Genomic DNA, 20,675 nt, shown 5'->3' on the forward strand with positions numbered 1-20,675 from the left:
CCTCGACTCTAGCTGGAGTTCAAGTCGGAGGATTTAACATTTGGTCTCATTTTGAAGGTTACGGTTTGAAAGGATGATGCGTCTGACTTTGAGCTCCACTTGTCATAAAGTTCAACGTTTGACCTTTCAAGGTTCCACCTGACATATTACTCACCTGTGTTTTGAATTACTCAGAAACTACTGCCGTGGTTTCCCAGCGTTGCGTTGCCACATTTAAACCTGCCAGTTTCAGATCTGCAAACTCTCTGGACTGGTTCACAAGCGCGGGGCTGACTGGCCGGGTTTTCTCCTCTTCCTCAGATCCGGGCGACACCGTCGAACCTCTGACATCATGACCGCGCTCACGCCCGCCGCCTCCAACGACCCCCTGTCCTTGCTCTCGCCGGCGTCTCCGGCGAACCACAGCTGCGAGATGGACGAGGAGACGCTGCGCCTGCCGCTGGCGGCGCTCTACTCGCTCTTCTTCGTCTTCGGGCTGGTGGGGAACCTCTTCGCCCTGTGGGTCTTCCTCTTCCTGCACTCCAGCCGCAACTCGGTGCGCGTGCTCCTCATCAACTGCGCGGTGGCGGACCTGGTGCTGCTGGCCTGCCTGCCCTTCAGGGTCTTCTACCACCTCAACGGAAACAAGTGGCCGCTGGGCGCCGTGGCCTGCAAGCTGGTGGGGAACCTGTTCTACATGAACATGTACGTCAGCATCCTCCTGCTGGGCCTCATCAGCCTGGACCGCTACCTGAGGCTGCAGGGGCGGGGCCGGGCGCCGCGCTGCGTGCGGATGAGGCTGTGGCGGCGGCGCCGGCCGTGGAGCTGGGTGGCGTGCGGCGCCCTGTGGAGCCTGTCGCTGCTGGCCCTGGTGCCCATGATCGCCACCGCCGAGGACTCCGGCGACGGCGGGAAGTGCTTCCAGTTCCGGAAGAGGCTCTCCGCCTCGGGCAAGGCGTACTTCAACGCCGTGCTGGTGCTCTTCTTCTGGCTCGTCTTCGTCACGCTCGTGGTCTCCTACTCCAAGATCGCCTCGCAGCTGCTGCGGGCGTCGCGGGACAAGCCCGACCTGCCCAACGCGCACAAGTACCAGCGCACCGCCAAGAAGTCCTTCTTCGTGCTCTTCTCTTCCTGTTCACCGTCTGCTTCGGGCCCTACCACGCCTTCCGCCCCGTCTACATCCTCACGCAGATCAGCCAGACGGCGCGCTGCGACACCATGCAGCTGGTGGATCACACCAACGAGGTCATGCTTGCTGTTCTCCGCCTTCAACAGCTGCTTGGATCCCGTCATGTACTTCCTGCTGTCCGGCTCGGTGCGCAAGGCCGCCGTGCAGGCGCTCGGCCGTCGGCTGGGCAGTCGGCTGCCTTTCCTGACCGACGCCACCTTCCAACAGCTCCACCGCGGAGTTCCGGCGCTCGTCTGTGCCGATGGGCTTGGCGGAGCCCGGCCTCACGCCCCGGACCAGCATCTGCGTCCTCAACTCCACGCTGCGCCGCGCGGGCGCCGCTCACGACGGACTACAGTGATTCCGACGCCGCTTTTCGTGAATTCATTTGTGGACGCTCGTCGCAGAAGTTGGACCTTTTCTTACCAGTACAGATAAGTTTTAGCGCACCGTTAAACCTCTTTTTAGAAGATTGAGTCATTTTTCCCTTTTCATCGATAAGTGTCTTTATCAACCAGTGTTTGTATTTCTCTCTATTCCTCTTGTAGAAGTGTTAAAAAAAATTTAAATAAAGGAATAAATGAGTTTGAAATAAAAACAACCTAGAAGCAGAATGAATATAATGTAAACATAATGTTGGCGTCTGTGGCTGGTCATGTGCTCAAAGTCCTGCCTCCTGACCGCTCCATCTGGCCTGCTGGTGTCCGTCACCTGTGTGGGGCGGCTAATCCCGCCCCCCCGCATGTAATCTGCCTGTAAGAGCTGCTAATAAATCCATGCGGCTGCTACAGGCATGCAAGCGTTAAATTTGCTGAGAAGGGCGGCTTGAGAATTCAATGACACATTTTCAGTTCTCAAGCCCGTCTTTAGACATTTTTTTGTTTTTAACGTCACCACGAGAGTCTCACCTTTACGTCGCGATGAATCACGTTGTTGTCGTGGCAATACCGGAGCGCCTCCAGAATCTGCCTCATGTAGTGACTGCAGGAGCGATAAAGGACAACAGTTTGTCGCCGGTTCCAGATTATTGACTAATAGTTGCAGTTCCACGGACGGCAGCCTACCTGGCGACGGCTTCGCTGTACACGAACCCGGCATCTGCTCGCTTCACGATCTCAAAGCACAGGTCTGCTCCGTCCATGCTGAGACGGAAAGAAAAGACACGACTGTAATGAAAGACACGCTTTAAAAAAGTAGAGTTTAAAACCACAACTCGGCTTGTGCGTTGAGGATACGGTTTCACTGGTAATCTACACAATATCCCTCGGAAAAGCATGCATGCGAGTTTGAAAATGCAAATATTCACATTCGGTGTGAATATTTGCTACCTCCCATGTCTCTGCGGATTATCTCACCACTTCAAGCTGGAAAAAGCCTTTTAGAAGACGTGTGTTCGGAGTGCAAGGAAAGTATGGTTAACTGCAATTCCTGCACAAAATTTGAGCGATTTATCGTTTAAAACAATCAGATGGATTCCACTCAGAATAGAGCTCACCACGGAGTTCCACAGGGTTCTGTGTTGGGACCTATAGCTTTCTCATACAGTATGTGAAAGGTATCTAAAAATATTTAGTGAGATCAGAACAGTTCTTTCCTGTTTCAGCGAGAGGGTGTAACTATTACGATAAATATACCAACATTGGTTGAAACCTGTAAAGTTATTTATATCTGATAAAAATGCAAAGCTGTTTTTGAGCAACACGCTTTTGTACAAGAGTAAAGCTTCCTGCCTTGACGATCACACGCTTTTTTTTTATTATCATGCTGGTGAAATTAGCAACAGCAGCCATCTGCGAGAGGCAGATAACATCACTCTGGGTATGAACCCATTTCCCAGTGGTCAAACCGTATCACCACAAAAAAAACAAAAAAAAATAAAAGGTGCTTCCTGCTTGGTTGAAGCGCACTTACAATTCAAAAACCATGTAGAGCATGCCGTCGGAGCTGTAGGTCTCCAGCAGCTCCACGATGTGCGGGTGCTTCAGCATGTGGCAGATGCTGGCCTCTCGCTTCAGATCTGCAGAAAGAGAGGAAACGACGTGACGAACAGATCACACACTTTACCACAGTGATTTTGTGTGGAAGGTGCTTACAAAAAGCACAAGAAAAGCTGTCGTTGCATGACACTGTGGCACAGAGATACGCTTGAAATGACTCAGACTGTTGGGAACGAACATTTAAACCAACAATTTAATTGCCCATCGAAGAAACTTAATAAAACGCAAATGTTCCTCAGTCACAACATAGAAACAGGAAAAATTCTACATTTCCAAGAATTAAATTGCAATAAATAAGTGGTGTGGTAAAAAAACAAACAAAAAAAAGAGAACCTGACTGGATTAAATATTCTAATATTTTTTCATGATTTAATTGTTTTAATCCTGTTCCACTTCTATTCCACCACCAGGGGGAGCTCCACAGCATTTTATAAACAACCACAACACTTTAATGACCCCCTGACAAGGAAAATAAAATTGCTTTTTGTTCCAGGTGCTTATGCAAGAGCTGGATTACACAAAAAGGAACGATACTGTAAAAGAATAAATATATGCTTAAAGGAAATGAAGATGATGGGGAGGAAGGGAGGGAGGGAGAGATTAACTTGGGAGCTGCTTTTACAGAGTTTTGAGGGCTTAAATTACCAGCTGGCTGAAACGGAGACGACCTGGGCGTGCAGAGGAAGAACATGCAAGCTGTGAGCCTTGAAAACTGCAACCGTAACCAGACGGACATAATGAGCTGTTGTCGAGTTCCCGGCTCCACAAAAACCTCATTTACACACTCGGTGTGTGTGTCGTGACAGAGACGCGTCATTATGTAACGCGGAGAGAGGACACACCCCCACTACAGAGCCCCCATTCTCCTCTCCATTATCCCTCTGTGCTCTTCAACCGTAACAATGCTGCCCAGTGTCTGCGGAAGCGCCCGGAGCTCTCAGGGTACCAAACCCTTCCGTCCGTACGCCTCCGACATGAATCCCGCTCAGGTTTCAGATCTGCTTCTTAAAGAACCAATTAATTAGAGAAATGTACAACTGCAATACTTCCTCGTGATTTGATCAACTGTAAATAAGCGTCACACAGGTGTCTTAACACGGCAGTATTTTGAAATGTTTCTGAGGAAATAGAAACCCAGTTTTAAAAAAAAAAAGAGAGAGAAAAGACCCGGCTTCTATTTTCAGCAGTAAAATGATCGGGGCTGAAGATGGAGCTTCAGGAAACACTGATGTGATCTCCTCTTTTTACTCCTCCTGCTCCTTCGGGTCATTTCCTGGTCTTGCTGTTGTTGGCTGCCGAGCTCATGTCTGACTGGGGCGTCGCAGATGGCACGGAGGGGATGCCAACACCAACACACACCAACACACACCAACACACACCCATACGCTCTGTGTTTATGGACACATGCATGTAAATAAAGATATGTGCAAATATACCGATTCAGTCAGACAGAATTCTCGCGGAGGCAGGAAGTCGCAGGTTTGATCCCCACAGGACTCGGACCGCCACCAGGGGCCAGATCCCCGGAGCGCCACACTGTGGCCGCCCACCGGTAGGTCAGTTCGGTATAGACACGTACACAAATGCACATTTGACCTATATTCATTTTCTGCATAGTGAAACCTCAACCACAAACACCTGCCTGTTCTTAACCTTCGTCTCCATCAAACGTTGTAACCACAAGTCTCCTAAACTAGGGATTTCAACACGACACGAACCTGCATGGTGACACATGGCATGCAACGCTACCGCCACATCAACAAACACATGCAGTTCCAACGTATTACTCATCTGGGCCCTGTGCAGCGCGTGTGACATTACGCCTCATTTATTTATGTGCGGGGAAAGCGTATACACACGCTGGGTTTTGCAGAAAATACCAAATATCAGCGTTGGCTCCCGTGGAGAGGCAGGTGGGTGGGATTTACACGAATAGCCCACAAGTTGGTTTGAGATCGTTCTGACTAACGGCGTCGTGCTCCTCACCTTCTGTGCTGAGTCCGGGGCTGGAGGTGAAGCTGGCGACGTCCACGATCTTCACCGCAAACTGCTGGCCGGTGTCCCTGTTGATGCAGCGCCGCACCACGCTGAAGGGACCCCTGGAACACACACACACACACACACACACACACATTATCTGGATGTGCACGCCTCTTCGGGATTTAACCGAGTTCGCCGTTACACGCACATGACGGCGTGCACAAGCCGCAGTGGGAAGACGTGGTAGCGTTTGGGAGGAATAATGTGGATTTACAGTGGGTGGTTAGCGACGCTTGGTAGCCTCCGCGCTGGTGCCAGTGGGAATTACAGAGCAGCGTGGCGCGGCACAGCTGTAAAGCCAAACTGAAAGGTTTATTACAGAGACCTGCGCTCGCTGAGGAGGCCGGCCCCGCAGCGCTTATTTTTGGCCAAAGAAGGTGGCAGATATTGCAAATTTGGGCTTCCTCAAATAGCAACGCTGGCGGCCGCCATATGGAAGCTATAAAGTCTGTTTTCTTGACCCGTGTCCAGCAAGACGGTTGTTCAAGACAAAGAGGGACGTGGTTCCTCTGGATCCGTCCTCTCTCTGACCTCTGATTGGCTACTAGCTTTGTGGTATTGGGAAACTTACATCATGCAGGCGTAATGTTGCCCAACCAAAAATGTTTACAGTTTTCTTTCACCAGTCATGTTTGATTGAAGGTTAGGCAATCCAGTATCTTACTTCTTTTTGAGCTTCGACAAAGGGTCTTAATATGAGACAGGTGATATTTTGGAACCGTGGCGTTGGAGGCCGGGGGTTCCTCAGCGTGAGAATCACAATAACAACCACACAAGCAACGCTTTTTCATCCCGACTTGATGAGAGCCTGAACAGCCAACTCTGGACAGATCGATGAGTTTCCTCCACCCATCTGAAACCCATTAATGGATTCTGGGATGAGACTTTAAATCGGCTCCTCTGGTAATGACATCTCTGTGGCCCGCGCTGGAGAAAACGCACACGAACACTCATCTTGTGGTTTCTCACAGTCGCACGTTGGAAATCCTCCTGCAAACGTGCTGCTCGGTCCTCAATCTACGCTCCCACATCCAGCAGGACCTGTGGCTGCGAGCAGGAGTTTGCTGCAACTGAATTAGTGAGATAACACGCCGAACAAAGTCGCTGTGACAGGAGCAGCCACGCAGCCCGGGCGTCTGTGTGGGAGCCGCAGCCGATCCGCTCTCACGCTCGTCTCGCACATCTGCTGGAATGATTAACCCGCGCAAACAAGACGTGGGCAGCGTCTCCTGCCTCGACAGCGCGCGGGAATCCCGTCGGTGAAGAGCTGACCTCCGCCCTCCCAGGCTCGCACGCTGCAGCAGCTGTGTTTATCCAGCGAGGAGAAGCAGGCGCTGCTCGGCTTCCACGGCGGCGAGCGGAATGACGACCGGCCACCGAGGTTATACGTGCATCCAGGAAAGTCATTCGGCTCCAGCCTCATCAGGAAACTTCAATTCCGAGCAATCAATTCCCCGAAAATGTGTCGTTTTTACATTTCATGCTTCACCAGCTGTTTCATTTTATAGATCAGTGATGCAATTCGATTCTTAATTGTGATGGTCTCCGGTATGAATTATGTCTGAGAGTCCTCGCACTTACAGAGGTGTGTGTGTGTGTGGAATCTGAGAGGCCGCATGCCGTACTGACATCACCGCAGCTGTGCTGAGTGGGCTCATACAAAACGCCCACACATGGCTCACATCCGACAGCAGCAGTCATCGAACACTAGCCCGGAGTGGCGATCCTTCCAGGCTGCTCCTTTGGCGCATCTCAGCGCGCCGCTTCACCACGTCAACAAGGAGTCCAAGCTCAGGTGTCCATTTCTTCAACACCACAAGACTGATCTCCACGTTATGTCTCGACCGCAACACAACCACAGCTGATAATCTAAGAACAAAATCAGCAAAACAAGAAAATTGAAATAAAAAGTAGAACAAGAGCAGAGACTCAAGCTCGGGGTAGTGTTACTGCGATTCAGTGATCATATGAAGGTATTTTGTTTTTAAACAGTCAGATAACAGAAAAAAAACAATCATGAAAGAATGCAGAGCATAGAAACTAAACCAAGTACGAAAGTGTCTCACTACTGCCACCTAAAGCTCAAGAGTGGCGCTGCCCAGCTGTGAAATGCTGCACCTTTAATAGCAAAACGGCTGGATTGACGGTGACATTGTATGTAAATGTCCTGAGTAAATCTGGCCGAGCGCCCGAACCGAGCTCCGGTGCGAAGCTTTCCATTGAACAAGTTCAACAAAGTTCAGCGGCGCTGTACGTCTGAGCAGCCGTAATCCACAGCGCCTCCTTATGCAAATGAGGGGAAACAGGCCTTTGAATATTAGCAGGGAAATTAACATTTGGAACTGAAATTGGGAGCAGAGGTGGCCTCAGGAGGTTTTAAGTCTTTTGGTAGAAAAATCCTTTTATTCTACACAAGTCAGAGGAGGATGCAGTCTTTTTTTCTTCTTCCCCTAAACCTCTTCCTCTCAACTCCACACCGTCCATTCACGACTATTGATCGGCCGTGTGTGGGCAAGGCAAGGCAGCGTATACCGTACATGGAGAGGGAGGGCTGGGGGAAAAACAGTAAGAGCTTGTTTGACTGTTTTCTGCGGATTCAGAAACACACGTGTCACTATTGAAGCAGGAGTTGAGCCGAAAAGTTCCATTTTATCGATGCGACTTTGAAACCTCCCTGGACAAAACGGTGCGGCCAGATGACACGTGGTAATGTGACACTTCAGTGATCCCAGCAGGAAGTGCAGCGACACTCCAGTGGAGGATCGCCAAGCTCGGGGGCTTCAACCAGGTCCTCACTTAAGACTTTTCTCACACAGATTCCAGCCTGATGGGTCACAGCAGGTTAAATCAATTAGATATGAGGTATTCCACGGCTGTCGAGAAATAGAGCACAACTTGTGTATGGGTACAAAGCAACCATACCAGCACCTCAGAATGCAACTGCAATTCTTCAAAGTATTTGAAATGTGTCATTTGCATTATATGCATATAGATAGACAGACTGTATCGTAAGCAGAGTAATAAGATTCTGTACTGATGGTAAAAAGTAGGAACCAGTCGCTAATAATCTACAATCAGATCCTCAACACGTCATTTGGTTGATAAGCTACTGTGAGCAATGATTTGTAGATCAAAATATATACATTTAATATACTGCTGTCTGTCAATCTTCCTTCTTTGACATTTTGGAGGTTAATATTTATACATATACTATGAACCACCCCTATGAATCGACAGCAGCACCTTGCCCTTCCAGCAGTCCCTCACTTTAACTTATATCCGCGCGCTAAAGGTCACATCGGTGAAACTGCCCAGCACTTCAAAACAATCAATGGAAATTTGCCATCTGAAATGTTGCCCGAGCAATTTAATTATCCGTCTCTGAATAAGCCGGAGGTCTGATCACTTCATTGGTTTCGAGTGAGTCGTGCATCCCAATATCCTGGACTCTTAATGAGCACCCCAGGGCTGACGTGAACGGCTCTGTGACTCCAGTAGTGCTTCTCAACGAGCCCAGTCCCATTCAAACACAATCATTACGGGCAGACATGGATCCGGCGGCCTCGTCAACGCTCCAGCCATGGCTACAAAAACACGCCTGTGGTTACCGCATTATGCTCGTCGCACGTTTTACTACGTACACCACAAACGATAAAGAGCCGGGTCCGACTGCCTGAGCCTGTGTAATAGCCCGTGTCATCTTTCAGCACAGTTAATCTAGTCAGGACTCGAGCCGACGTCTGACCTGTCTGATCTCCCTCTATTGAAGTGAGGCCAGCGGAACCGCAGGGGACAGCAATCAGCATTTCCAAGCACGAGTTGTCGGCATCAGGCACAACCGGCGTCCGTCCATACTACACGGAACACATGCAGCTCGCGACTGTTGCCACACGACTTACACACCCCCACGATTCAGGCCGGGGTCTGACTTGGTGCGAGTTGAAATACTTTGACTTCTCGTTCTTCCTTGGCTGGCAGTTCCTTGCTCCGGCTCTGAGCGCTGGCAGAGAATCACGAGCTAATCTGTCCAACGCAACGAGGGGAAGGTAGCGCCACGGAAAGGAGAGCAGCCGATGTGGCGGCCTGAACAGAACCCCAAACTCCAGCCTGGACTGAAAACTATCAGGGGGGGAACACACACCAAACTTTGTCTTTTTGACCTTACTGACCGTCTTTCTGTAGAAATCACCCTGAACATGGCTCTTTATAGCGTCCACATTAGGAGGAGATGATTATTGGACAGCGATGGAGTTCCCAGTGCGCTCAATCCCACCCAGCCAGGCTGCTCCGCTCCAGCACAAGCCGATCAGTGACAATAATAGACTCCTCGGAGCAACAATAGAAGCCTGAAGGAGGGGCGGGCTGGATGAAAGGGTTTACGTACAAGTTTGAAAGGCGCTGAGGTCAAAGGGCAGTAGGAGACGCGTGTGTAAACAACGGCGTCAAGATCATCCAATAATGTGACACGACTCGCTGTGGCGACTCGTGCAAACTCATTAATTCCCTCCATGATGCACACTTGAAATCCCGGCCCGAGACGCACCGTGGCAGGTTTATCAAAGGGAAGAGTGTGGCAGTGTGGAGCGTCCTGGCTTTCATTGTAGTGAAATAAGGGAGAAGTGAAGTAATGAAAGCCTGAAGGCAGATTTCACTGACATCCTGTCATCAATCTATTTAACTCTGGGAACAGCCAAGTGATCATTCCTTTCTCCATCTACTTTGTGCAGAGATAAATCTGGCTTCTGTTACAAAACACACTGGGGCTGGGACGGCGGATCCACTCTGAAAGAGAGACGTGCAAGTGGGCTTTTCATGTGTTTTTGCTCCGTTATCAACAGCTTGAGGTTTCAGCTGTCCACTACCTCTCAGGCCATAAACCAAAGAGGCTAAAAACAAAGCAGGAGATGGCAGAAGGCTGCAGTCGATGTCGGCCGGCATTATTTATATCCTCCGCCTCGAGGCCATCACATTCCCAACCCCGCTGGTCTCCATTGATCTGCCCAGGCCTCTCTCCTCCTCCCACCTTGGTTCTGAGGGGGAAATGATCCCCCTCCACCCCACCACCTTCTTCCCGCAACACATCCCCAGACACCGGGACTCAACACACTTGATCCATCGGCTGCAGTTCAGTGAAAAGAGCCGGCTGGAAGCTGAGAGGAGGGGGATTTCTGGAGCTTTTCTGCGACATTGCACTTCCTTACCGTAGCTTACATTAGACCCCAGACTTCTGTTTGCTCATGTTCCTCCTCTTCTGCTGCTGCTGCTGCTCTGTCTGGGCTGTGTGATCAGACCTGCACAAGTGCTTAACACACTCATTCACTGTTTGCTTGTGACTGCAGGCGGAAGATATTAAAGCTTGCAGATATTTATTCCCTGAATTATGTCTGTGGAGGTATGCTCAGGCAGCTGGAGTTCAATATCAATCTGTCTCGTCCATGACTGCAAGCACAATTGAGAACACACAATTTTTCTTCCCTTTGCACTGCTGTTCACATCCCTGGCTAATTAATACGGTGAAGGAAATCAATGCAAATGTATGGAGTGTTGTGTTTCTGTCACAGTCATCTGGGCTAGAAGTGCTGGAACAACCTCAGGAGAGCCCTCAGGTCAGGATAGTGTTTCTCCTCCCCTACAACAAACTTAATGGACCCCCAGAAATCCAAGGCAAGGGGGAGGGGACTGACCGGCAGGACTGTCAAGCCTTCCCATCTCCCATCCAGGAGGGGTGGAGGGAGGGAGCCACGTCTGAGGCCTAAATGGGGGCAGCTCATAATGCTCATGGCAGCTTGAACCCTCCAAGCTCAGGATCTTAGCGTGCGTCTGACGCCGATCTCTGCAAAGCTACGCCTCGTCCTATGCCTCCACGGAAGCCCGGCGAGGCGGTCTGCCTGTACAGGTGTGGCAACTGTCAAATAGCCGGGATTAGAGGGAAAATCCTGCCTGCAGTCGCTTTTCTGTGAGGAGCCAGATGATTCGTCCACATGTCCTTGTGTATTTAAGCTCAGAGTGATAACTCCAGTCACCAGAGATAGAAGTGCATTCAATTCACAAATGGAAGGAGGGTCTACAATAAAATCATGTTTACCAGCCATGCAGTTCATTTAAAGGGGGGGGGGGGGGGGGGGGTGACAAGCTGGGGCCTGCAACCTGCAATCAAATGGGTTAATGTCTCACAGATGATCCTTTATCAGTAATCTAAGTCTAATCCCAGCCTCTGAGCATATTGATGAGTGATGTTTAGTGAGGTTAAATGCAGCATCTGGACTGACCTCAGCTCACCCACCATGGAGGCTGTTAAAATACAGCACCCAGACACATGATCCAGCAGGGCCCCTGCAGCAGTGCAGGAGTGTGGCGGACCCTCAGGACAACACAGACAATGGGCGACACACACACACACACACACACACACACACACACACACACACACACACACACACACACACACACACACACACACACACACACACACACACACACACACACACACACACACACACACACACACACACACACACACACACACACACACACACACACACACACACACACACACACACACGACTTACTTGCCAATCACCTCACACAACTCGTAGACATCCTCGAACAGCACGTCGTCGTCCGCCATGGTCATTCAGGTAACCGAGGATGCTCCTCGAAGCGTCCCACCCACACGGCTTCAGAGGGAATCAATGACGGCGTGTTTTCTCGGGCGATCGGTGGGGGGGTGATGGAGGAGGAGGAGGAGGAGGAGGAGGAAGGGGGGGGGGGGGGTTCTGTTGTGTCACACAACACGCTCCTTGATAACACAACCAAGCAGGAATGTCAGAGGCTCGTTAGCCCGGCTAGCCACATTAGCTGGCCGTCAGTCCGCGGCCCCACCTTCAGCTCCTCCGCTGGCAGGCTGGCTAGCCGCGGAGCTAAGCGCGAGAGCAGCCACAGACCAGAGCCCAGGGCGTGGAGAGCTCCCCGCTCGCCCCTCTTCGCATGCCTCGGCTCGGCTCCTCGCTGGCGGGTGTCCCTCAGCAGCATCCACGGATGACAGATGCTCCTTCTCTCTCTCCGCAAAGCTAACGGGAGAGGAGAAAAAAAAAAAAAAAGAAGGAAAAAAAAAAAAAAAAAAAAGGTCGGCTAGCGGGGGATAACGCGAGCTAGCTGTCGACGGAATCACCGGTTGGCTCGCTCCGTTATTGCGCCGTGCACACCCAGTGTATCACAGACGGCTTATCCCACCGAAAAAACGGAACGCCGACCGGGGCTGCAGTGCGCTTCAGCTCCCCGAACCCCACTGGAAGACCTTCACGTACATGTCCGCCGCCGCTCCGATGCACACGCACACACCGCCTGCGCTCGGGAGATTCTTGTAATTTTTTTTTTCTCTCGTATTCCCTTCGTCCACCGTCGCTCCGGTTCTTACGCTGGCTCAGATGCTGGCTGGCTTTGACTGGCTGCTTCTCCGACTTCCAGAAATGCCAGACTCCTCCCTCTATCGTCCAGGAAACTGACGCCGAGCGGAGCCCGAATGGCCGCGAGGAGCGTGGGGGCGCCTCTTCCCAAATCCAAGCGCTCGTAGATCCAAAATGGCGTTCGACGGGGGCTCGATTTAGGCGCAGTTTCCTAATCCCCTCAAACGGTCGCATCCAACGTTGTCCCGCGCAGGCGTCGACCACCCAAACCTCATCACCTTACGTCAGCCCCTTCCTCTTATCTCCATCATTTCAACATGCACTTTATTCTCCTCCACATTTACCCCCTCAGTCATTAATAACCCATTCCCAGCATATTTACTGCCAGACACGTGAATAAACCAATGGATTACGCAATCTGGATATAAACAGGGGGGGGGGGGGTTATTCCCACACTCCCCCGGGGCCTGGGCCCATAGGGAGGCTCCTCATGGAAATAATGTGCAATTTTTATGTCTCCACCCTTTATTGGTTTGACCCTAATCAGTGTCTTAGAGGATTTTATGCAATCAGTTAGTTATTCTGAAGCACCTTTTTATTTGTAATTTTTGCAGGAAAACGGTGCCATAAAGCAGCTGTGAGCCCCCCTGCAGGTGCAGGTGGCAGGTGGACGTTTCTCAGGTGTTATGGAAGATAAGCGAGGGGATGTGTCGGTGGTGTCCTCCAGAGGTGATGGCGGGAACTGCCCTTCTCCCACTGCTCCTTTTTTTTTGCCTCCTATTTAAATCTCCTTTATTTATTCACTTTATTAGGAACAGTTGCACAATTCAAAGTGACCTTTAGTGATTTACTGCGGTATTTCCACCAACTGAGTGTAGAAGAAATTATTGGTGGATTTCATCCAAAAGACTACAGCAAATCATGAAAGAATCATCGCAACTCATTATTAACTTATGAATTGCAGCCCTGCATGACCGCAGCCAACTTTTTTTGCACGTTTACTTGTGTATTCTAGCTTTCCGACATTCTGGTTTCTAAAATAAATTACTGTATGATGCATAAGGACTGAATTGACAACAATTTTGAACAACAGATGTCTTTTATTCAATGAGGAAAACAATAAAATAAAGTCACACACGAGGGCAGTCTGACCTCCACACAGGAGATGTCCAGCAAACACAATCAACAAATGTAAATACAGTAAGTGGGCGCATGATCAACGTCACTCTCTGGTGCCACTAGAGTGCGCTGTTCTTTGAGGGTCCCCATACACCTCCTTGCACACACACACACGCACACACACACACACACCCCTTTGCAGTTTCCATGGCGCTGCATCCCTGTCTCCCTGCGACTCATCTGAAAGAGTCCCCCATTGGCTGAAGCCCACCAGCAGCTACCGATAGTCCTATTGGCTGCTGATGTGGTCATCATATTCTCAGCTCTTTGCACAGCACTCCATTCAAAACATATAAATGCACACACACCTCACACACACACACACACACACACACACACACACACACACACACACACACACACACACACACACACACACACACACACACAAACCTCATGCACAATACTTTACTCGGAGGAAAATGGGAGACCCGAATCAATACAGCGAGAACAGCATGGTGCAGGAAAGGGAGGAAAAGAAGAGGGACAGCACCACATTTAGCAGAAAAAAAAAGAACACTGTTTCCATGGTAACAGGGGGGGGGGGTGAGATTTTGGTGGTCTTATGTGAAAGTGGCAGCTTGTGGATTATACACATTGGACACGCACATTTTGTGTTTAGAACACAGGAGCACATATTTCTCTCCAACACCTTGATCAAGCTTTTGTTTTTCATGAATCATTATTTATTAATTTTTTATATTTTTGTCCATCTGAGAGAAATCTCAATATGTGTGAAACTCATAGTTCTCCCCAATTATTTTTTTCTTGGGCCTGATTAGTAAAATTGACAAAAGATATATTTAAATGAATATATATTCATTTATTTTCAAATTGGATTTTTCTCCTTTCAAAAATGTGTGGATTTTCATAGACTAGACTAGAAATACCACATCATTAATCCCACAAGAACATTTCTTTAAAAGCATTGCTCCACACAGACTAGAACACACAGAATAAATAGAAAGTAAAGTTAAATATCAAATGAGACAGAGTACAATACATAAGTAACATTGAATATTAATTTGTAGAAGCTTCACTGTGACGAGAATAAGTAGACAAAGAGTGAAATTAACCATAAACACAGCAAACCGTGTGTAGAGGTAGGAGTTACAGAGTTCTGTGGCCACAAAAAGGAAAGATTTTTTTATCATAAATTCCTTGAAAAAAACACCGGTACATTTACAAGCGAATAATAAAGAGTGCAATTTACAACACAGGTCGTTATGTATTTTTTTCTTGAATTTGTTAAGAAAATCATTATTCATGTCGTTGAAAACATGAAAAACTGTTCGGTAGGGGGCGGTAGGGAAACGCATTGGTTCTTTGAAAAATAATAACAAGAGAAGAAGACGAAGGCCAGAGGAGCGTTGGGATTGGCTGACGCTCACCGCGCACGCTCCCGTTCGAATTTCTGCTCTGAAGCTTTTTGCTCGGTCCTCCAAGCATGGAGCGTCCTCAACAAAGGTAAAGCACAAACTGTACTTGTCATTTGTCCGTTTAGAGGAGTTTTCTTTCACGTATTTGTCAATGAAAACTGTGCGAATATGTCAAAACAGAGCGTTTCAAATCCTCTTGACTGTGAGTGCCGGCTTGCGTTAGCATTAGCAACCAGTCGAGCCAAACTTCGTTCAGGAATCACCTACTTCTACCTAACTTTAACCGTATGACAAAGCGTATTTAATACTGTACGCTGTAATTTGTGAACGTGTAAACTCTCCTTTTCAATTCGGCTGTGGTCTTGCATTCTGTACAGTACGTTAATGGCACGAAAGTTGCATACTTTGTCACCTTCCTGTTGGTTCATTCTTCTTCCAAACAAAATAATGCTCGCACTAAAAAGTACCTGTGGGCTTTTGATGCTCTCATAGAACCCATATATATTCCAATGTTATTTCTATTCGCGGAACAGTAAATGGCTCCACGAAAAGAGTGCAATATATCAAGATTCTCAACAGCAACAATACCAGACAGTCTGCAGAGAAACTGCTTGGGCACCATCAAAAAGCTGGTCAGCAATTATAGGAAGTGTTTGAGTTAAAAGTCAATAAAGCCTTTTTTATTGATTTATTGAGAAGGTTATGAATCATTCTGAACATTCCACTTTCTCTTCAAAAGCAAATAATAATTTTTTCCACAATCATGCTTCTTGTAACATCGTGTGGGAGAAGCCTGTCCATTTGAAATACTTGTAATAAATCAAGTAACACTAATATTATAAAGAAAGGATTTCATTGAAAGTATAAAAGATGCATCAACACGTTATAGTTATGAGTATGCACGGAGCACTCTTTTAAACCCCTTTGCTGCCGTGAAGCAGTAATCATTTATGAACGTGATCGTCTAACGCTTATGTCTTCCAGTGGGACGAGGACTCCCCAAAAGAGTGTTTTGGTCCAGAGGCGGAGCAAGAGTAAGAGCTACAGGCAGTCGTACCGCTGCTCAGGAGGCGCTCCATCCAGACTGTGGCTGACTCCCACGCTCACAGCGCGGAGGCTCAACACCAGCAGGAGGCCTCCCAAGTCTCAAGACATCACAGTGAGTCCCTCCTATCCATGATTTCAAGGTCGAAGTATCTGAAGCATGGCGTGACGGCCTCCTCTCTTTTCACAGGACAAGGTGAACGCGGAGCATCTCGCCCTGCTGGTGAAGACCCGGTGGCAGCTGTCCTACGTCACCCCTCTGTATCAGTTCAGGCACACGGAGCTGAAGAGCTACTCGCGGCAGCTGTCGGCGTTCATCGCCGCAGAGAAGCAGCGGGGCTTGGCGGTGGAGGTGGAGGGAACACAGAACAGCTTCTGGGTGTCCTTCGGCGTCCTGCAGGGGCTGGCCGGGGCCGAGAACGACGACCCCGAGACCGTCCTCATACAGGTGGGCAGAGTCGCACATTCAGCTGTCTTTACTGTCATTGTTTAAAAGCAAACAAGCACGTTTAGATAGTTTTCAGGACTGATCAAAAATAAACGAGGCACGGCAACAACTCAAAAAGGAGTGTGGATGATTAGCTTGTGAGAAGTACAAAAACAAATGCACGACATTTTGTTATCATGTGAAGAGTCACAGCTTTTGAGTGGGACTTTAAGGATTTCCGATCTGAGGTAAAGTTCTCTCTCTCTCTCTCACTCCCCCCATCACAGATCCATTCCAAGCCGCTGTTTTCCCGGCCGGATGAGCCACAGAAGCTGGTTTGGAGCGGCTGGCTGACGTGCATCAGCGGCAGCCCCAAGTACTTATGCTCGCTCCCCAAAGACTTCACCTGCCTGCCGCTCTTCGGCTGCAGCGGCGCGGATGTCCTCACCTCTCTGGTCAAATCCTGGATCCAGCAGACGTTTGACTGCTGCTTGGGCCCGCTGGAAATCAACCACACCACGCTGCAGTGGCTCCTGGCTCTGTGGACCAACTGCCACGCCGAGTCCAACATCCAGCACTTGAAGATGGCGTGGACTCTCCCGGTCACGCCGCCGCTGCAGGTCACCTTCACGGTGCACCCGCAGGACGCCTGGGACCTGTGGAGCAGCGTGAGGAAGGCCTCGCCCGAGGGCGCGGAGGACTGCATCGACATGGAGGAGGTGACGAGGTTCCTGCACGGACTGAAGAGCCACTTCGACAGACACTTCAGGCTGGACCTGTCTGCAGGGAGCCTGAGCCAGGTCTCCACCGCGCTGGGCTCGGCCAGCTTCAACGGCAGGATCAAGGTACAAACACTCACATCTCATGCCCACTCCACATTTAAGCATTTTACACAGATAGTAACTTAAACAGCCCAAATACAAGTTGCAGCTTCGAAAGTGAGATGATCTCACAGCACCACTGTGTGGAAGAACATGGAATTACAAATTGTTGAAACGTTTTTTGTTGTTTTTTCCCCCCCATTTCAGATGTCCAGCAGTAGATATGTGATCACCACCCTGGCTCTGCTCACCGAGTGCGCCCTGCTCAAAATGCCCATCTGAGACACACCGGAGGCCGACTGAAAACTGTTCACACACCAGACTTGTTTTTTTTAAAGCTGCTCATAATTTTTAGATTTGGTTCGAGAAAAGCAGCCACATGCACCAAACCGATCTTGCGGATCCAGTCAGACTCCGGTGTTTCTCTTTGACGTCCTGTACCCGTAATTATGGCACAGACTGATCGTGGCCCAGTTGCCATGGTAACCAAGATGTCCTGAGTTCCTTTCGCCCGTTGTGAATATTTTCTGTCCGTCACCTTTTACATTATTATTGTAAATAAAAGCACAAAAGTATGCATTGGTTTGGTATAATTTCCCATTATTGGAAAAACTCCATCAAATTTCACAAAATTAGAAGAAAATCAGGCAGCTTTATTATTGAATGACACAAACCAAACCCATACAGCAAAAAGTAATATCAAATACAAAGAATGAGGGTCACATCTTATACAATTTTATATTGCACCAATAAAAAAGGCAAATGATACTACCTGAAGAAAGCAGCTGAGTTTTTTGTTGAATACTCTTAGAATCTTATTTCACCTTGTTCAGTGTTACAACTTTTAAAGATACAGTACGCATTTTGCTGATGGCCTGTAAACCAGTTATGGTCAAAACTGCCAGCGGTGTTTACATCATATTTACAGCTGTGGAAGAAAATCAAACAAAACAAAAGGCAATTTATTTACAGCTGAAGAACCTGTGTAAGTGCCACTGTCACAACGGATCATGCCGGGAGGAGAAGAGAGGGCGGGAGTGCTCTCTGAAGTGTTCACAGTATATGAAGCAAGGCAGATTCACGACGCCAGACCGAGGAAGAAGCCTCCCACGAAGCCGCTGGACAGCACGATGTTCCTCTTGATGAAGTCTGTGGCCTGAAAGTTTCAAGAGGTTAATCTCCAGGGAGGGTGTAGCAGCACAAGCACGACACTAGAGGGCGCTGCTGGTCTGGAGGAGCGGTGCCCTTTTCTCAAACGCAAACGAGCAAAAAGCATGAAAGAAAGCAAGCTCAGGTCCAGATACCTTTACCTCCTCAATGAAAGTGTTGATCTCTGGAGCAGCTTTGTTGGCTTTCTTTTTCAGGTGCTTCTTGGCTTTGTTCACATCCTTCTCTACCTTCTTCCAGTCCACCTGCACATAGCCACTGTGATTGGCAATCTGACGTATTCCAAAAAAACAAGATTAAAGATTAATAGAAGCAAGATCATAATTCGCAAATCTAGTTATATGTGTGTGTGTGTGTGTGTGTGAATACCTGCAGGAGAAGGAAGCCTCCGCCTACAGCAGTCGCAGCGAGCTTGCCCACTCTCTGGAAGATGTAACCAGCACACCTGGAATGAGAGGGAATCTGCTCTAAACGGCTGTTTGACTGGATTGATTCACCGCTCCGTCCGCCTCTCTTACCATCCCGTCACTCCTCCCATCATGATCTGCGTGGCCACCGAGTATTTCTCTGCGATGGGGCCGGAGTTGCTCCCGAACACGCGGCTCCACCACTGGTGCCTGCGGGTGTACTCCGTCAGGTCCACCACCTCGTACACCTCGTCCTCGCTCTCCGGGTCGTCCGGACCGGCGTCTTTACAGCGACACGCAGCCAGTTAGTCAACACATCACCTCCTCCAGATTGAGAGCAAATTAAGGGTTTTTGTGCAAGTGGAAAGTCACAGCCCTCCCTGTGAGCTCTGGTACCTTCCAAGAGGCATTTTTTTATTTTAATGAAGGCTGCTTAACTAAAGCGCCAGGAGAAAACCTAACACTGTTTATGGCATTATCAAAATTAGAAAATACTATTTGGGTGACAAACTTGACCACCGCTTGGTGCTAAGGATCACAGGAGGACCTGACGGCATGGGAAAGGCCAAAACCTGCAGCATTTATGTGATTAAGGAAGGTAAGAAGTCACATGAGTCAGTGACTCTTGCCTCGCAGTGAGTGACTTCAAAATGTTTGCATGTTTTCTGTGTGTATTCTTGAGTTTCCTCCAGATAATCTGGTTTCCTCTCAGTCCAAAAACATTCATGCGAGGTGGATTGGTGGTCATAATTTGCCCTTATGTGACTGGGAGTGTGTCTGTTTGTCCGTCGGCCCTGTGAGGGACTGGAGACCCATCCAGGGTGTAACCTGCCTTCACCCACTGTGAACTGAGATTGACACCACCAGTCTGTGACCCTGCACAGGATTAAGTTGTATAGAAAATTAAGAAAAAGTTATTGTGTGACAAACTACAGTAGGCTGTCACAGTCACATGGATTGACAGCATCCTGCATATGGTTAATAATAACTGATGTTTTGAAGATGGTAGACTGTATCTTTAATGTGATATTTGTGCAGGTGTCTTAAGTTTGAAGGAGCATTCAAAATGTATATATACTATAGTGGGCCGTCAAAGTCCCAGCAGTAAATAGTACCAATTAATAGGATTGATGCTGCTAAAAACAACTGAGTGGCTAAAAAAGTATTAAAAACACATTAGAGCCTCTGAAGGATGTTTATTCAATTTAAATGAATTATGACACTAATATTAGCCTGCGAGCGTCTAATGTCTCCCACCGTGACATCGCTGCACACTGAGATTAACCTCTTCATATGACATGAGTCATAACCCGAGTTTATTACCTCTCGTGTAAAAATAAAGGTTGAAACAGCACACTTTGTGTGGTTTTTAAGGTCTGTATTTCCAACAAACAAAACAACCAACCTTCTCTCTGGTCCGCCGTCGCCATTTTGGAGAAGCTCGTTATGTCACCAGGATGTTGACAATACTAAGTCCCGCCCTCTCTGTGACGCAATGCCACGTCAGGTATATATATATATATTTTTTTTTTTTTAAAGCTCTCATCTCAGTTGATTAGCCTCAGCAAATTAAGCAAGTTTACCACAGGGGCGTTACGAGCTCGTTTTTCTCTCCATGTGACGATGAATTCCTGGAGTGATGGTGGAATTTTAAAGGAAAT

General features: G+C 48.6%; 4 protein-coding genes across 5 annotated transcripts; 2 read left to right on the forward strand and 2 right to left on the reverse strand.

Annotated features, from left to right (window-relative positions):
• Nucleotides 1-412: 412 nt before the first annotated feature.
• On the forward strand, nt 413-1,508 carry LOC308148468 (putative G-protein coupled receptor 34; the record flags this gene model as incomplete). Its single annotated transcript, XM_080521932.1, is given in 4 exon segments — nt 413-1,099; nt 1,102-1,230; nt 1,232-1,366; nt 1,368-1,508. Coding segments are annotated over 4 exon segments (1,092 nt in total).
• A 441-nt stretch (nt 1,509-1,949) lies between these two features.
• LOC308148464 (peripheral plasma membrane protein CASK-like) lies at nt 1,950-12,587 on the reverse strand (the record flags this gene model as incomplete). Its single annotated transcript, XM_080521927.1, has 6 exons — nt 11,754-12,587; nt 5,131-5,243; nt 3,059-3,164; nt 2,212-2,289; nt 2,056-2,128; nt 1,950-1,958 (listed from the first exon to the last, which is right to left on the reverse strand). Exons 1-6 carry the CDS (start codon nt 11,816-11,818, stop codon nt 1,950-1,952), a joined length of 444 nt encoding a protein of 147 aa, XP_080378053.1. The 5' UTR covers nt 11,819-12,587.
• Nucleotides 12,588-15,216: 2,629 nt separating this feature from the next.
• cenpl (centromere protein L) lies at nt 15,217-17,852 on the forward strand (the record flags this gene model as incomplete). The annotated part of the gene is made up of 5 exons (XM_080521928.1): nt 15,217-15,236; nt 16,133-16,307; nt 16,383-16,640; nt 16,907-17,464; nt 17,648-17,852. 5 exons carry the CDS (start codon nt 15,217-15,219, stop codon nt 17,720-17,722), a joined length of 1,086 nt encoding a protein of 361 aa, XP_080378054.1. The 3' UTR covers nt 17,723-17,852.
• Nucleotides 17,853-18,072: 220 nt separating this feature from the next.
• On the reverse strand, nt 18,073-20,546 carry LOC308148467 (FUN14 domain-containing protein 1). 2 transcript variants are annotated; one of them, XM_080521931.1, is made up of 5 exons: nt 20,420-20,546; nt 19,126-19,297; nt 18,977-19,052; nt 18,751-18,879; nt 18,073-18,596 (listed from the first exon to the last, which is right to left on the reverse strand). In XM_080521931.1, exons 1-5 carry the CDS (start codon nt 20,442-20,444, stop codon nt 18,519-18,521), a joined length of 480 nt encoding a protein of 159 aa, XP_080378057.1. In that variant the 5' UTR covers nt 20,445-20,546; the 3' UTR covers nt 18,073-18,518. The 2 variants fall into 2 exon arrangements, with proteins under 2 accessions (XP_080378057.1, XP_080378056.1); XM_080521930.1 differs by having other exon boundaries at nt 18,745-18,879.
• Between the last annotated feature and the right edge of the window lie 129 nt (nt 20,547-20,675).

The sequence above is a fragment of the Blennius ocellaris genome, assembly GCF_963422515.1.
Source record: "Blennius ocellaris genome assembly, contig: SCAFFOLD_320, whole genome shotgun sequence".
In the NCBI taxonomy this organism is placed as follows: domain Eukaryota; kingdom Metazoa; phylum Chordata; class Actinopteri; order Blenniiformes; family Blenniidae; genus Blennius; species Blennius ocellaris.

Coding starts and splice junctions, on each gene's coding strand:
- LOC308148467 (XM_080521930.1), bottom strand. CDS start 20,444: ATGGCGACGGCGGACCAGAGAGAAG. Junction 19,053..19,125: donor ATGGGAGGAGTGACGGGATG/GTAAGAGAGGCG, acceptor CTCTCATTCCAG/GTGTGCTGGTTACATCTTCC. Junction 18,597..18,744: donor CTTTCATTGAGGAGGTAAAG/GTATCTGGACCT, acceptor TGAAACTTTCAG/GCCACAGACTTCATCAAGAG.